This window comes from Nerophis lumbriciformis, linkage group LG32 (genome assembly GCF_033978685.3).
Source record: "Nerophis lumbriciformis linkage group LG32, RoL_Nlum_v2.1, whole genome shotgun sequence".
In the NCBI taxonomy this organism is placed as follows: Eukaryota; Metazoa; Chordata; class Actinopteri; order Syngnathiformes; family Syngnathidae; genus Nerophis; species Nerophis lumbriciformis.
The window spans coordinates 25031018-25048320 of record NC_084579.2 but is presented as its reverse complement, the minus strand read 5'-3'; the positions used below and the strand labels follow the sequence as shown (position 1 = coordinate 25048320).

Sequence of the window (17303 nt, the reverse complement as noted above, 5' to 3'; positions counted from 1 at the left end):
TAAATGCTGTACATTAATACATTACTTTACAAAACTACTAGTTTTTTGTAGTACATTATATTGTATTGTTTTCATACAATAGTTCTTATCTAAAAGAATTTCAAGTTCATAATGTGCACCTTTGCATCAATTGGCGACATGACGGCAGTGTTGGCTGACCCTTCTTCCTCTTCCTCTGCAACCAAACTGCCTGTATTGCCTTAAATGACTAATGACAAGCTTTTTTCCACTAATGGTTAGGTAGCGTCATGTTTCATTGTAGCATTAAAATGACCAATAAACACGATTAAAAAAAAGATTTTGTGAAAAATTGTTTCATCACTTCACTGATTTACAGTAATAAAGGACAAGTATGCAGTTTGAAGTGTGCATCATTATACCACACCAACTACCATGCTGTGCCAGCCGAGAGCGCAGATACAAGGTCATGGACTCTGTAGAGTTAAACAGGGCACATGTAGTTCCACCTCCAACAAAAAATACATAAAATATGGAAAGGACACAAAAAAATTGACACTGCATACCTTAGGTAGTAACACAGTCTATTCCCATTGTAACAAATAAACCGGCTGGTGCTCTCTGCAGTTGAGTAAATAAACACCCCTATGCCACTATGTTAAGCATGTAAGGCATTTTGTGATACACTACAAATGTAGTCTTCTTCTCTCTTACCTGGTGATCTGAAGGTCCAAGCCTCGTCGTCGTCAAAGTGTGTATCCCCAGCGGTGAATCTCTCTCCGGGGAAAAAGGCATGAGCCACGGCGCCCCCTGGCCCATCAAAGGGATATCCGTCGTTGTGGTCGGCTTTAGTGAAGTCGATCTGAATATCCGCGTCACTTCCTGCCACCTCGTGGAAGTTCAGCGGGGCGATGTCGCTCCACACCTTCAATGCGTAATACATGAGGGCTCTCACGGTGTCTCTGCCCAGTAAGGCCGGATCCTTTGGGAAGGTCCTCACTCTGAAACAAGAGGAGACAGCAAATTTAAAGAAGTAGACTTCATCCTGAGTGTTCACGATGTATATAATCAAAACAGAGTTTAACAATTTGGAGCAACATGTACCGGTATGTTTAGGAATACATTTATGGGGAGGAGAGCAAGTTGAATTTTTAATGCCAGAAAGCCTTGTGAGATTTTAGCTAAATGGGATTTTAAAGTATTAACACCGATAAAATTGCACAATTAAAAAAATATTCAAAATAAATTTGAGAATGACAAAATACAACTACAGAAGACATAGGGCAGGGGTGCTCACACTTTTTCTGCAGGCGAGCTACTTTTCAATTGATCAAGTCGTGGGGATCTACCTCATTCATATATATAATTTATATTTACTTATTTATGAAATATATGTTTTTGTTAATAAGTTAAAGGTGTTTAATGATAATGCAAGCATGTTTAACACATATAGTTAATAATGTTAATAAATTAAAGGTGTTTAATGATAATGCAATCATGTTTAACACATAGTTAATATTGTTAATACATTAAAAGTGTTTAATGATCATACAAGAATGTTTAATACATATAGTTAATATTGTTAATAAATTATAGGTGTTTAATGATAATACAAGTATGTTTAATACATATAGTTAATATTGTTAACAAGTTAAAGGTGTTTAAAGATAATGCAAGCATGTTTAATACATATAGTTAATATTATTAACAAGTTAAAGGTGTTTAATGATAATACAAGCATGTTTAATACATATAGTTAATATTATTAATAAGTTAAAGGTGTTTAAAGATAATACAAGCATGTTTAACACATATAGTTAATATTGTTAACAAGTTAAAGGTGTTTAATGATAATACAAGCATGTTTAACACATATAGTTAATATTGTTAATAAGTTAAAGGTGTTTAAAGATAATGCAAGCATGTTTAACACATATAGTTAATATTGTTAACAAGTTAAGGTGTTTAAAGATATTACAGGCATGTTTAACACATATAGATTCCTTTCTTTCATGAAGACAAGAATATAAGTTGGTGTATTACCTGATTCTGATGACTTGCATTGATTGGAATCAGACAGTGGTGCTAAAAACGTCCGCATTTTCGAATGGAAGAGAAAAAAAGTCCTCCTTTCTGTCCAATACCACATGAAAGTGGTTGGTTTTTGGCATCGTATTTGTCCAGCTTCCGTACTCCTTTGTATACACTTTACAAGAAATACATTGTCGGCAAACTCCGTAGCTTGCTAGCTTGTGCACGCCAGCTTTCTGAGACTCTTATTTTGTTAGCGCAACTGTGCAACTGTAGTTTTGACGACAGGTACGGCGCCAGAGTCTGTTGAAATAAAGTGTTTCTCGCCTTCCAGTCGGTAATTTTAATGAGCTGGCAGCAGCCAGCGTCATCTCAGAAGACCCTCGGGTGCCGTGAATGCCAATCAAGTGACGAAAGTGACGTCATAGTGAAGATTTATGATCGCTCATTTTTAGGACTATTTTTTTAATGCCTGGCTGGTGATCGACTGACACACCCTCCGAGATCGACCGGTAGCTCGCGATCGACGTAATGACCACCCCTGACATAGGGCCTGATCTACTAAGATCCAAATGCCACATGTAAACAGCATGTGCAATCTATACAGTTGCATGCATTATTAGTGGTTGTGTTGTATAAGACTGTGTGTGTAACTAAAAAGTGGTGCAGATACGAGCAAAAAATCTAACTATGTAATTAAACGTTTTCTATACTTCATCAAAAAAAGATCTGTCAAGTGATATCAAGGATTATAAATCGATCGCGTTCCCCAAAAAACGGAACTATTGTTCTCCAGGCGCCGTTCTACACGACAAAACAGATGCGACCCGGAAAATCATGGGGGTCTACAACTTCTTTGTGTGTTGCTGGGTTGAAGGAAATTGGTATCAAGACTCTCCCCTATAAATCATGCATTGTTTTTGTTTGGGTAAGGTTGCATTTCATGATTTAACTTTGCGTCGACTGCCATGTTGTTGCCTTGTTGCTGTTGCACGCGCCGTTTACGAGTATGCGTGTTTTCCCCGTCTTTATCAAAATATAACTATAGATGTCAACATTGCAGAGGTGGGACCAAGTCATTGCTTTGCAAGTCACAAGTAAGTCTCAAGTCTTTGCCCTCAAGTCCGAGTCAAGTCCGAGTCAAGACAGGGCAAGTCCGAGTCAAGTCCAAAGTCAAGACTGGAAAGTCTCAAGTCAAGTCCCAAGTCCTGCATTTTGAGTTTCGAGTCCTTGCAAGTCGTTTAACCACAGACTAATATATTTACACAGATTGTGTATGCTTTTAAAACGCTGTATTTATTTATTAAAACAAGTGCATTTGAAATTGCAGGGAAAAAGATAGTGCTGACATTGCACTTCAAAATAGCACTATTAACCAGTCATTTTAAACATGTAACTCATTCCTTTACAGAATAAACACATTTGAAAAAAACAAGTGCAACTGTACTTATTTGCACAAAAGTGTTAACATTGTATTTCAATGGCATATTGCATTGTAACTAGTTCCACAGCAGTTTCTATCATTTTTCTTACCTTATCTCATTGATCTCATCTCATACTGTATGTGTGTTTATGTGTGCGTACACATGAAAAACATAACAAATATATGAACATAACAATGAACAGAGTTGTACTTTTTAGATGTCAGGACCCTATGCAATATGTACACATATTCTTAATATAGTATACATTTTAACTGACCTTTATTTGACTGTTTGTCTTTTTGTAGGTGGTTAAAATACGCGGTGCTGCTGACCACCGTCTAACGTTACGTTACTGTGTGTGATACATTGACTAACGTAATGTTACTGTGTGTGATACATTGACTAACGTTACGTTACTTTGTGTGATGCATTGACTAACATTACGTTACTGTGTGTGATACATTGTCTAACGTAACGTTATGTGTAGGTACCTCATGCAACCCTGCTTAAAAAAAAATCACTTGACAAAAAGTATGAATAAGGTAGCAAACTGCAGTGGACGCAACAGATTGCCGTGTTTGCAATGACGTTATAACCATAAACATCTTATAAGTAGACGTAGCATTGGTTGCTGTGACGTGAGCAATTTGGCTGCCATCTTGAAGTGGTGATGAGGAGCCGGCGAGCAGCCTAAACTGACAGATGACAGGTAGAAAACAAAGATGGTGTTCAGCGTTTTCCTGCTCAAATGAGCGGACTGTTGAAAATAGGAATCGGGGGATTACTTTTCACAAGTAAGATTTAACATTAACGTACTATTGGTTGTATTTTATGAAAACAATATTACCACAGAGTTGAGAAGGATCAAAGATCTTCAATATTTGTATGTGAAAATCACAAAGAAATCTTCTGGGGGAGGATGACGCCCCTACAGGGGTTTGGTTTACAAACTTTCAGCCCCACCTAAAACAAAATTCACCAGCCGCCACTGATTATGATGCATTCTCATTTTAGGCAAAGTATAAGACAATACTTTCTTAACAGTATAATTGTAACCAGGAATAAGTCTTCAAGTAACAATATTCAAATACTAACATTGTTGGGTAAAACAGAATTTGGTTTTATTCTGAATCCAGTGAAACAGATTGGTGGTTTTAGCTGATATAAAGACTTTCAGGTGTTTATATATGTTTAAGTATTTGGCAGACGCTTTTATCCAAAGCGACTTACATAAAATAATACATATAAAACAATCACTGCAAACATTATCATTTAAGGGAAGAATGTAATAGAACATATCAATACAAAGTGTCAAGACAGAATAAACTCTCTGCAGCTGCAGCAACAGAGAAACAGTCTATAGGTCCCTAAGATATATAGATATCTAATGTATTACATTGTTTATGTAGGATATATGCATGTATATATAACCTAATCATATTGTTTCTTCAACTTAAAAATAGTTTACCGTTTTTTTCCCCCTTCTCTGGGATTATATGCCCAGTTTTGATCTCGGACGTCTGGTCACTTAGCGTATAAGAATATTATATTACTGATAAGCAAACTATGAATAATAAAACACGCCAAAACATGTGTCTGTTATCATAGCTACACGTATGACAAAAAAGGGGGGGGTGAAAATCAGTGGTATTCAGTGAGGTAAAATGAAATAAATGCGCTGACAGTTCATTGCTCCTGCCAAATGAATTGCACTGAGTGGAGCGGATCACCACTCCAAGATGGCAGCCACGCGCCTCGTCTGCGCCAGTAGGCAGTAGCGCTCCATGCTGCGTACCCTTATAAGATGTCTATGGTTATAACGTTAGCAGTGAGTTTGCAGCCTCACTGATTTAACTACACAGCAAATAAAAGTCACGTTACTTAGCCAATAAACGTTATCTTACATTCAAAACTTACCCTTCTTTGTGCAACTTCAAATGTCGAAGGAAGTTGGAAGTTGTTGCGTCTCCGTCTGTAATATTCGAACTGCGTGATTTGCATACGGCAATTCGTTTTTTGTTGACCAAGTCGTAGTTTTTATACCCGAACGAAACCAACTTTGGCATAATTGTTTATCACTGGCACGTTGTTGGACAACTCTTGTTCAGTGGTTGTACTCCAATTTGATTGGATGAATGCTGCGTGATGAAAACAACGTAGATCTAATTTGATTGGCTGTTGTACTGAGAGCACACCAGCTGACAGGAATAACACGCTGAGAGACACAGACGAAGAAAATGAAAAATACGGAGCGCTCCCAAATAACTTTTTAAGTTTTGGATTTTGGGGAAAGTAGCAAGTCATGTCAAGTCAAAAGGCTCAAGTCCAAGTGAAGTCACAAGTCATTGATGTTAAAGTCTAAGTCCAGTTGCAAGTCTCTTTACATTTTGTCAAGTCGAGTCTAAAGTCATCAAATTCATGACTCGAGTCTGACTCGAGTCCAAGTCATGTGACTCGAGTCCACACCTCTGCAACATTGTATATGTGCTGAACGCTTCATTCCTGATTGTTGCCTTTGGTATAACTCTTTTAGGTTTTGCTCACATTGGATTTTTTTAAATTTAGAAACGCCAGCAAAAATGCATTTTAGGAAATACAAATAATATCAAGATAATACTTAAATGGGATATAATAAGTGTAATAAGTGTGAGAGCTGCTTTTCTTGTCGTCGTTTCGTAAAATCTTTCAATTTTCCGCCCCTCCTTATAACCTCTTGAGGAACTCTGAAGAAATCTTTCATGATTTGAATGGTACTTACAGTCGAAAACATCACATTTTTTCTTCGAGAAAGGCCCTAATTGCACCCATTGAGAATAGGCTCTGGCTGCACCACCACACATATTTAATGAGCGGGATGTGGCCGGACGTGAAGTCATGTAAATCCAAGCAATTGAAAGACATCTTTTTTTTCTCTTTTTTTTTTTTAAAATATAGGATATACATTATATGAAAATATATTACCTAAATACTGAAATGAAAAAACAAGCGGCAATAAAAAAAACACCAGCAGTCAATAAAACGCATCAATTGAATTTGTTTTAATCAGCACCATAAAATGATATTGATCAATGGACAATACATCTATTCAGTATATCGGATATTTTTTATTCATGGGAGTCTAAATATGTTGACACACACACATAGGGCAGAGGATACTCCTTTCATCATCTGTCTTTGCAGCATGAGCACCTCCATTCTCACAGTCGTGTCTGCAGTGTGTGTCAGTTTGCACCTTCTTTTCAGACGTGCTTAATAAAGATGCAAAATAGCGCTCGCAGAACAGTGATCAGCCTTGATAAATCACAGTGCGCATTATCGTATTTCCCGGGCAATACAGTGCACCGATATTTAAGCAACGGCTATTACATTTTAGGAGAAAAAGATATGTTTACATAAATTAGCCTCACTGTACCAATGCTCCAGATTTTGTCAATGTTTATTTACATACCTTAATTGTTTCCAAACCGTGTCTGTAACACAGCAGTAAAACAGCTGATCAAACAAGTTAGCTCTCCCATCAGTTAAACAGACTCAATAACTCCACGGTGAATCATGTGAATCATATTTATATAGCACTTTTCTCTAGAGACTCAAAGTGCTTCACAAAGTGAAACCCATTATCTACATCTTTAAGCTACATTTTAATCAGTGTGGGTGGCACTGGGAGCAGGTGGGTAAATTATCTTGTTCAAGGACACAACAGCAGTGACTAGGATGGTGGAAGCGGGGGATTGAACCTGAAACCATAAAGTTGCTGGCATGACTGCTCTACCAACTGGGCCATGCCGCCCCGATGATTTTAGTGAATTAAAAAAAATTAAAAAAAATAAAAAGAATGTCATTGTAATTTAATCTAACACAGACACTTGTAAACGTGTTAGCATAGTAAATGATAAATAAATGATAAATGGGTTGTACTTGTATAGTGCTTTTCTACCTTCAAGGTACTCAAAGCGCTTTGACACTACTTCCACATTTACCCATTCACACACACATTCACACACTGATGGAGGGAGCTACAATGCAAGGCGCTAACCAGCACCCATCAGGAGCAAGGGTGAAGTGTCTTGCTCAGGACACAACGGACATGACAAGGTTGGTACTAGGTGGGGATTGAACCAGGTACCCTCGGGTCGCGCACGGCCATTCTTCCACTGCGCCACGCCGTCCCTGTTAGTAGCTAATGCTAACGACACTCGCTTGATTACTTTAGGCTTGCACGTACAAATATGCATGACAACACACCTACAGACATCACACATGGGACAGGTTAGTATCTGTGAGCTGTTTTCATTATACTGTTAAATTTACAAACGTTGCTTGGAGTGATGAGTGAAGAATCCTTTCTAGCAGAAACGCTTTAAGCGAATGCTTCCATCACAAAACAGGAAGTATATTGTCAACCCGCAGTACCTGCAGTGAGGGAACTCGTCCTGAAGATGGCGCCATAGTACAAACAATAACACACCTTTTCAGTGTCTCTGTCGGCGTAATATGACAACTATTTGTTAGATACAGTTCAAAACATAATGGCTGTTAGCAAAGAAAAATCAATAAATTGGCTGCATCGTTTTATAAGCCGCAGGATTCAAAGCGTTAAAAAAAAGTAGCATCTTATACTGTGGAAAATACGATGTATTTGCATATCCTCCTCCCAGTATTGTGGGTGTTCTGATGATCAGCATATATTCTGCATATTCATGAAGACATACACACTAAATGGATTGCGCTCCTTATTCTGCTCACTCAAGAGACACAATCCTTTGAGCACAAATTTAGTGTATCTGCTGTGCCTGTGCTATCAAGTTTGCACATGTTTTAGTGCCCAAAAACATTTAATAGATCAGGCCCATACTGTACAATGTGAGAACGAGGATGTGTCCTCCCAAGCGTATTCATCAGCTTAGCAACCTTCAATTAAACAATAATTGATGGAATGGAATTGAAAAATGTACTTGGGTGCAAATAAAAACTTCAAAATAATGACTTAAGTGAGTAAGGTGTGTGTTGACAATTTTGACATACTGTTTTTCTTGATTCAGCAGACACCGGCGAAGATTTAGCGCACTTCCAAACAAGTTGGACACAGCGGCGACTGATTACCGCTTGATTTAATTTTCTCTACCTCGTTAACTCCGTCGCACAATTTCCACCTTCATCTGCCCAGCGGCTAGGGAGCGAGCTAACATCAATAGTTCTCACACACATTCATCTAACAGATCTCCCTATTTGTGGCGGTTCAATTGAGGAGCAGCAAAGGGGAGAAGGAGACTACTGGAGAGTCGCAAATGAAGACAACTCTACAAATAACTCGTCGTCCTTTGCCCACAGACTCCCAGCATGCTTTTACCACTTGTGGCTGTACATGCAAATCCCGCAAACACACAAAAACAAAACATTGACCTTGTGTGCTACGCTCCACTATGTCGACACACATTAATTAGCCTCCTGATTGAAATGAAGCATCTTCCACTCCTGACAGTTGCAGACCCACTTGCGCATTCTAAGCAATTTGTCTGACAAGAGACAACCCCACGCTGTGTATTACCAAAGACTCAGCAGATTCATTTGACTCACCCACAAGTCTTGTCATTCAGGCTGAAGATGAAGGGCCTGAAATGAAAAGGCTTTGCGTGGATCTTCACTCTTGTCACAATTTTCTCCGTTTTCCCCCACTTTTTCAATCATTCCTGAATCCTCGCCAATTGTGACTATTCAAGTCATCAACCGTGATATGACATCTGAATAAGGTATCGCGGTTTGTTTTTTTTCAGTTCCGCCAGGCAAGTTGTCAGGATGTCACCTGCCGAGAGCAGCTGGCGGATAAATATTACTTGACATCTTTGATAAACAGAACGTTGGAAAATGATGTGTTGTTTTGTCTTATATACACAATGAAGTCAAGACTTATAGCCAGAAACAGAAGACATAATACTGATGTACATTGGTTTGATTGGGTTGAGGTTAAGGCTTTCAAGCGTCTACCATTGTTTTTATTATTTTAAAGCAACGTTTTAAATAAACGTATTCATTAGGGGTGTCAAAAAAAATGGATTCTCAGTTAAATCTTGATTCTTATTTGTTTAGATTCTGCATTGATTAAAAAAAAAAAAAAATCAAAAATCCATTTTAAAATACAGGTTTTTCATAATTGATAGTTTGTCTGGTGACGGCCTCTGTAGTGTACTTCCAGCAAGGGGGCAGGCCTTGTGTGCAAGCGAGTTTAGATTTTCTTCGTGTTTCATCACGGAGGAAAAAGAAATACAGCCAGACCCGTGTTTGCTGAAGGCAAATGTTCAACAATTTCCCCGATAAGAGGGAGCTTGAAATGACATATGCAGTGTGCAAAATCTGCAAAAAGAAAATCAAGTACTTCGAGAGCCCTTCGAATGTCCGACTCCAAGTCCTAAAAGAAGCCGAACAGCTGCTTCTCCATCACTTCACTAAACCTCCAGCCAACTCTGAAACATATAAGTACATTTACAGGACGGGGACGGCGTGGTGCAGTTGGGAGAGTGGCTGTGCCAGCAACCTGAGGGTTCCTAGTTCGATCCCCACCTACTACCAACCTCGTCACGTCCGTTGTGTCCTTGAGCAAGACACTTCACCCTTGCTCCTGATGGGTCTTGGTTAGCGCCTTGCATGGCAGCTCCCGCCATCAGTGTGTAAATGTGTGTGTGAATGGGTGAATGTGGAAATAGTGTCAAAGCGCTTTGAGTACCTTGAAGGTAGAAAAGCACTATACAAGTATAACCCATTTATCATTTATTTATTTATTTACAGCATCACCTTTTTATTTTAAAAGATCTTCACCCCTATTCTTCTGCATTGTATATTATGCTGCTAAAATACTGTAACTTGACAGCATTGCACACTGATTCGTAACTTACACTTTCTGTATGTATATATAACATACATCCATAAACGTGGACGCATGTGGAAAAGTGCAATATATTTATCTGCACAGTAACCTATTTATTTATTTATATATGCACCTTATTGCTTTTTAATCCTGCACTACCATGAGCTTATGTAACGAAATTCCGTTCTTATCTGTGCTGTAAAGTTCAAATTTGAATGAAAATAAAAAGGAAGTCTAAGTCTAAGTCTATGCATTGCACTTGTATTTTAAATAGTTTTTTTATTACGTAATTGTAATCCTGTTTTGTATATTTAATCTTGTTGTGTAATTTTAATTGTGGATGCTAAATGTGCTGTAAAAAGACTACAGATGAAAATTAGCATGGTGCTAAATCTGGTGCAGCGCAGACATCTTTTTTTTTATTTTAACTGCACATTGTCCTTCAAATAAACAAATACAAAAAAAAAAAAATCAAACCACATCTTTTCGAAGACAACATTTAAAGTTTAAAAAACCTTGAGAAGCGTGGACTTCCAAAGGAGGAGACCTGGCAGATCGAGTCGCGTGTTTTAAAAACAAAAGTGATGCATAAGAGCCACACTGCCACTAACATGAATTTGATGTTCCACGCTGTGGCAAATGAATGCAAGCTAACAATAACGGACGAGGTTATTGTAACATATAATGCTGCAAATATTTTAATATCTTTTGTTGTAAAAAAGAACAATTATTCTTAAAAATCAAATTTTTGGACATTACTGATTTAGTACTGACATGTTAAACTTCATAAAGTATTTGACTGCTTTACTTTTCAAAGCAAAAGGTTAGCAAAATTAAGAATGACCACTTTGTGAAAAGTTGGCCTTTGTGTATTTAGAACTTTACGATTACCTGATTAAATCTCTATAAACCAGCATTTTGTTAAACTTAACCAGTTTTCTTTAAAGTAATATCAAAAATACCAGAGCTGTTGGTGTATCTTACGGATTAATCTAGTCAATAAGAGAACTGGCACATTTTGTTATTAAAAACTATTGATAGTGAATCAAGAATCAGAACTGAATCGAATGGTGAGGTGCCCAAAGATTCACACTGCTAATATTCATGCATTCAAGATTCATGATAATGATCATGTGTTGACATTTTTACAGTGATATCTGTGACAGGTCAGCGGACACAGAGAAGGCATCATGAAAAATTAAAAACTAAATATTGATAACAAGCGATGTCCCAATCCTGATCATGGCATTGGATCAGGGGCCGATATTTGCCTTTTTTTTAACAGATCGGCCGATCTTTACAGCAGTGTCTCAATGTTTACATGGCTGAAGATTGTATGTGAACTATTCCTTTAAAAGGGAGACAATTGGGGGGCGGTATAGCTCGGTTGGTAGAGCGGTCGTGCCAGCAACTTGAGGGTTGCAGGTTCGATCTCCGCTTCCGCCATCCTAGTCACTGCCGTTGTGTTCTTGGGCAAGACATTTTACCCACCTGTTCCCAGTGCCCACCCACACTGGTTTGAATGTAACTTAGATATTGGGTTTCACTGTGTTAAGGCGCTTTGAGTCACTAGAGAAAAGCGCTATATAAATAAAATTAACTTCACAATTAAATGTCCATATTCTATATTTCACACATGCGGGAGTTGCATGAATTCCAGCAGGGTGCATGTCTTGCCAGAACCGGATCCTATTTGAGAGCAAGCTGCAACGAACGCGAGGTTTATCCACAGTGCGAAGCCACTTCTAAGGTACTAATCTTCACCACAGTGGCGGAAAATAAACCGAGTTCCTTCCGAGTATTATTATCACTGGAGGACTAGAAGAAAAGGATTGTCCAAGCTTGCCACACACACACACACACACACACACACACACACACACACACACACACACACACACACACACACACACACACACACACACACACACACACACACACACACACACACACACACACACAACTCTAACTGCTAAGGCTTCAATGTAAAGTAAGGGTGATATATAACCGATACTAAAGTGTTAGGATCGATATTTTTATTTTTGATGTTCTTTTTATTTACTATATCATTATTTTGGGTTGTTTTTGTTATTGTTTACAAACTCAGCGAGTAAGACTCTGGATACAGGAAGGATTTGAGGGCAAAACCCAAATGATTTAAATGGGAGCAAGTTGTAGTTTTTGGTTTTGTTTAGTTATTCTGCAATAGTTTCTTTATTTTGTTTAAAAAAAATGGTATGTAACATTATCTGATTTACAACAAAACTGGCAAATTTTAAATCTAATAAATGAAGTGAAGTGAAATATATTTATAAAGCGCTTTACATAGTGAAACCCATTATCTAGGTTACATTTGGTGTACAGTGTGGGTGGCACTGGAAGCAGGTGGGTGAAGTATTTTGCCCAAGGACACAAGGGCAGTGACTAGGATGGCGGAAGCGGGGATCGAACTCGCAACCCTCAAGATGCTGGCACGGCCGCTCTACCAACCGAGCCACGCCCAAATAAGATAAGCATTATAAAAATATGTTTAATATGCTTTACTTACTTGCTATAAAACATTTTCAGTTCTATAATCTGTTGTCAAAGTATCCGATTGGGACTCCGAGGCCAAAATAATCGTATTGGAAGCCAAAAATGTAGAGCCAAACGTTCCTAATGATAACATTAAATGTTAATAGTTTTCTATTGAACTGTGTTATAAATGTATTTTTCTGGTTGATTACATTTTTTCTAACATTTTCGTAAGTACAATTGCAGAATTTTCACATTTCTGAATTAAATTTCGGGGCAAAATCCTGAGATGAGTCTGCACTATCTCAGTCTACCCTCTCTAAAAAAAAAGTCTGTGCTTCACCAGCCATGACTTTCACTGCCCATCACTGAACGCCAAGAATTAGTAAGAACGATAGCAAACTTGGTGGAACTAAACTCCCAGCAACCGACAAATGGACACAGAGTACTGTAAATGCTTGAGAATTAACTGGAATACTAATCGCGGAAAAGACACCACTTGCACGTTATGTAAAATGCTCTTTATTGATGTGCGTTTCGTTATATGCGCTAAGATTCCACACATACGTGTCTCAGTAGGTGCTGCTGTTTGGAGTTGTGAAAACCGCAATTAGCTTTTTCATTATTTTGCAATTATGCTCTTGGCAATGAACTGGGGAACGGCTACTATTATCGATATTATTACAATCTACACATCCAGAGGGAGTTTTCATCGTGGCAGGGGATTTTAATCAAGCTAACATGAAAACTGTGTACCCTCATTTCCATCAATATGTAAATTTTGCAACCAGGGGTGGAAGCAAATTGGACTTAGTATTCAGCAATATTAAACATGCGTATAAAGCTGCACCACGCCCCCACCTCGGCTCCTCAGACCATCCATCTGTGATGCTAATTCCTGCATACAAGCCCCTGCTGATCAGGAAGCAAGCTACAGTGAAGCAGGTGAGGACCTGGCCAGAGGGAGCAATGTCAGCATTACAAGACTGCTTCGAAATCACAGACTGGGACATGTTCAAGGCAGCCGCCACCGATAATCATCACACCTGTGTGGAGGAGTATGCAGAGTCTGTGTCCGCATACATTCAGAAGTGCATGGAGGATGTCAGTGTGATCAAGAACATTCCCACACGGGCCAACGAGAAACACTGGATGAACAGTGAAGTACGTGCAGTGCTGAAGGTTCGGAACAAGGCTTTTAAGTCTGGCGACATGGTAGCATTAAAGACAGCCAGAGCTAACCTGAACCGTGCCATTAAGGTTGCAAAGCGTGCTCACAGTCAGAAAGTGCAGGACTACTTTGAGAACCCCACAAACACTAGACGAATGTGGCAGGGCATACAGGTCATCGCGGACTATAAAGCATTCCCCTCTCCCTGTGACAACAGCATCAGCTTCCTAAATGACCTTAACAACTACTTTGCGAGGTTTGAGGCACTTAACACCCCTCCGGCAAGAAAATCCATCCCTCGCCCTGATGAGCAGCCGCTCAACCTGGACATAGCGGATGTCCGGAAAACCCTGAGGAGAGTGAACCCCCGGAAAGCACCGGGACCTGATGACATTCCAGGCAAGGTGCTTAAGGGATGTGCAGACCAGCTGGCTGGGGTTCTCACAGACACCTTCAACATCTCGCTGACCCAGGCTGTGGTACCATCATGTTTTAAGACGACCACAATCATTCCAGTGCCTAAAAAACCCACAATCTCCTCCCTCAATGATTATCGCCCCGTTGCACTCACCCCCATCATAATGAAGTGCTTCGAGAGGCTGGTAAAGAAATATATTGTCTCCAGACTTCCCCCCACATTCGACCCATACCAGTTTGCTTATCGACCTAACCGCTCCACAGAGGACGCTATCTCCTCTGCACTCCACCTGAGCTTAGAACGTCTGGAAGGAAAGGACACACACGTGCGGATGTTGTTTCTGGACTTCAGCTCAGCATTCAACACCATCATGCCGCAGCACTTGGTGAGCAAACTGGCCCACCTTGGATTCAGTACCCCCCTATGCAACTGGCTGCTTGACTTCCTCACAGACAGACCCCAGTCTGTGAGCGTGGGCAACAACACCTCCAGTGCCATCTCCCTGAGCACCGGCTCCCCCCAGGGCTGCGTCCTGAGTCCACTGCTGTTCACGTTGATGACCCATGACTGCTGCGCCAGAACCACTACTAACCACATTGTGAAGTATGCGGACGACACGACAGTAGTGGGCCTCATCCGTGACAACAACGACATGGACTACAGGGAAGAGGTGAAACATCTGGTTGACTGGTGCGGAACCAACAACCTGGTCCTGAATGTCGACAAGACCAAGGAGATCATCGTTGACTTCAGGAAGCACCAGTCCAGCCACGCTCCACTCTTCATCAACGGCACAGCGGTGGAGATGGTAAGCAGCAATAAGTTCCTGGGGGTGCAGATAACTGACAATATAACCTGGTCCCTACACACCGGAGCTCTTGTACAAAGAGCTCAGCAGCGCATGCACTTTTTGCGTCGGATGAAAAGAGCACAGCTCCCTCCCACCATTCTCACCACATTCTACGGAGGCACTATAGAGAGCCTGCTGACCAACAGCGTCTCTGTCTGGACTGGAGCCTGCAATGCCTCAGACTGGAAGTCTCTCCAGAGAGTGGTGAGGACGGCGGAAAAGATCATCAGAACTCCTCTTCCTCCTATCCAGGAGATCGCAAAAAGCCGCTGCCTGACCAGGGCTCAGAAAATCTGCAAAGACTCCTCCCACCCCCACCAAGGACTGTTTTCACTGCTGGACTCTAGAAAGAGGTTCCGCAGCCTCCGAAACAGAACCTCCAGGTTCTGTAACAGCTTCTTCCCTCAGGCAGTAAGACTCTTGAACGCATCATAAAAATCCCCTCAACTCCCCCCAAAATGGATTAACTCGCTGGAATAAAAAAGACAATATAACATACATCCATAAACGTGGACGCATGTGAAAAAGTGCAATTGAGTTATCTGTACAGTAACCTATTTATTTATTTATATATGCACCTTACTGCTTTTTTATCCTGCACTACCATGAGCTAATAAAATTAAATTTTGTTCTTATCTGTACTGGAAAGTTAAAATTTGAATGACAATAAAAAGGAAGTCTAAGTCTACGTCTAAGTCTAATTAGTTAGGCGGCCAGAAGATTTTATTTTAATTTCATTTATGTAACCAGGTAAAAATGAATTGTGATTAAAATCTCTTTTGCAAGAAAGATCTGGCCAGCAAAACAGGTTTCATTAATACATAACAATAAAAAAAAGCAGCAGTCACACACTTTAGTTAAAAGTACAAATTATTTACAACATTAACATAAAAACATGCAATATGTAAAAATTACAATGTTTCAGCAAAAACGATTTAGTACAGTACAGTACCCAATAGGGCTTACTAGGACATTCTGACAACAAAATTGTATTTGTATCCAAATATTAGGGTATTTTAATTTCCCTTGTGGATCAATAGTTTGTCTAAAGTTTGTCTAATTTGTCTATTTTTTAAAGAAAATGTGATTCCTACAAGCAAATAATAACATGTGATTAATCATGATGAATCACATAATTATAGTGTGATTATTCTGATTTAAAAAATCAATCACTTGAAAGCCCTAGTTTTAACCAAAGTCCCGTTTTGGTGTACAAACGTTTGTATTTTGAAGTGAAATTTGCCAGCGAGCACAGCAGCCGGAGTCTCATTACTTTTGCACGGACATATGCTTTGACCAGTGATGGAAACCCGACTTGGACAATGTAGTAAGCTAAGCTACAAGTCACTCTCGAGTAAATGGAGCCAAGCTACAGGGAAATCTATCTCCGGAGAATTGTAGCAAGCTACACTACAAGCTACACAACAAACGTAGCTTGCTACTTCAGTTTAGTTCAGTTCAGTTTCAGTGTACTTCAAACTTGCATACAATACAATTACAATGTAATCCTTCACATATTTCCAGTTGTTTCATGACAGCATGTCCGAAAAAAAGTTGGAAGAAGCAGAGCTTATCTAATCCTACCCCTTTTCATATCATAGCAGTTTTATCCCATTTCTTTGTTCTCTGTTTGTAACAGAACAGTGAATAAATACATAATATTAAAAAAAAAATACCATAAGTAAATAAACACATAATAAATAATTATTGTTCAATTATTATTAATTTTTTTTCCAATGGACCCAGGGTCCATTACTATTAACTATCTGTCATTTAGCTGGGGACACCCTACAACTAACTTTGGGGGTCCTTACAACCCACTTTGCCTTTTCTTTGGCCCACGTATTATATTATTCATTTTTCTGCCTACAGTAAAAAAACTGAATCTATCTATATCTTGACAAAAAAAACAATGACTTGTGTGTTGTCTGGGAACAGTTGGTAATGGTTATGTGCAGTAAAACTTTTCATGAACTCAACTCACCTGAATGTGCGTTCCTCAATTTGTGTTGGACGTCTTAGATGAAGAGAGCAGTTATGATTTTGGTTTACAGAGTAAAAAACTAAAAACTAAT

The 17303-nt window shown here is 39.3% G+C and overlaps 1 protein-coding gene across 1 annotated transcript in view; it reads right to left on the bottom strand.

Annotated features, from left to right (window-relative positions):
• LOC133574884 (matrix metalloproteinase-17-like) overlaps positions 1-17303 on the bottom strand; it is a 178215-nt gene that overhangs the window by 71775 nt on the left and 89137 nt on the right. The window contains exon 4 of the mRNA XM_061927220.2: positions 673-959. Within this exon, the coding sequence (XP_061783204.1) occupies positions 673-959 (287 nt within the window). The remainder of the gene's footprint in view (positions 1-672; positions 960-17303) is intronic.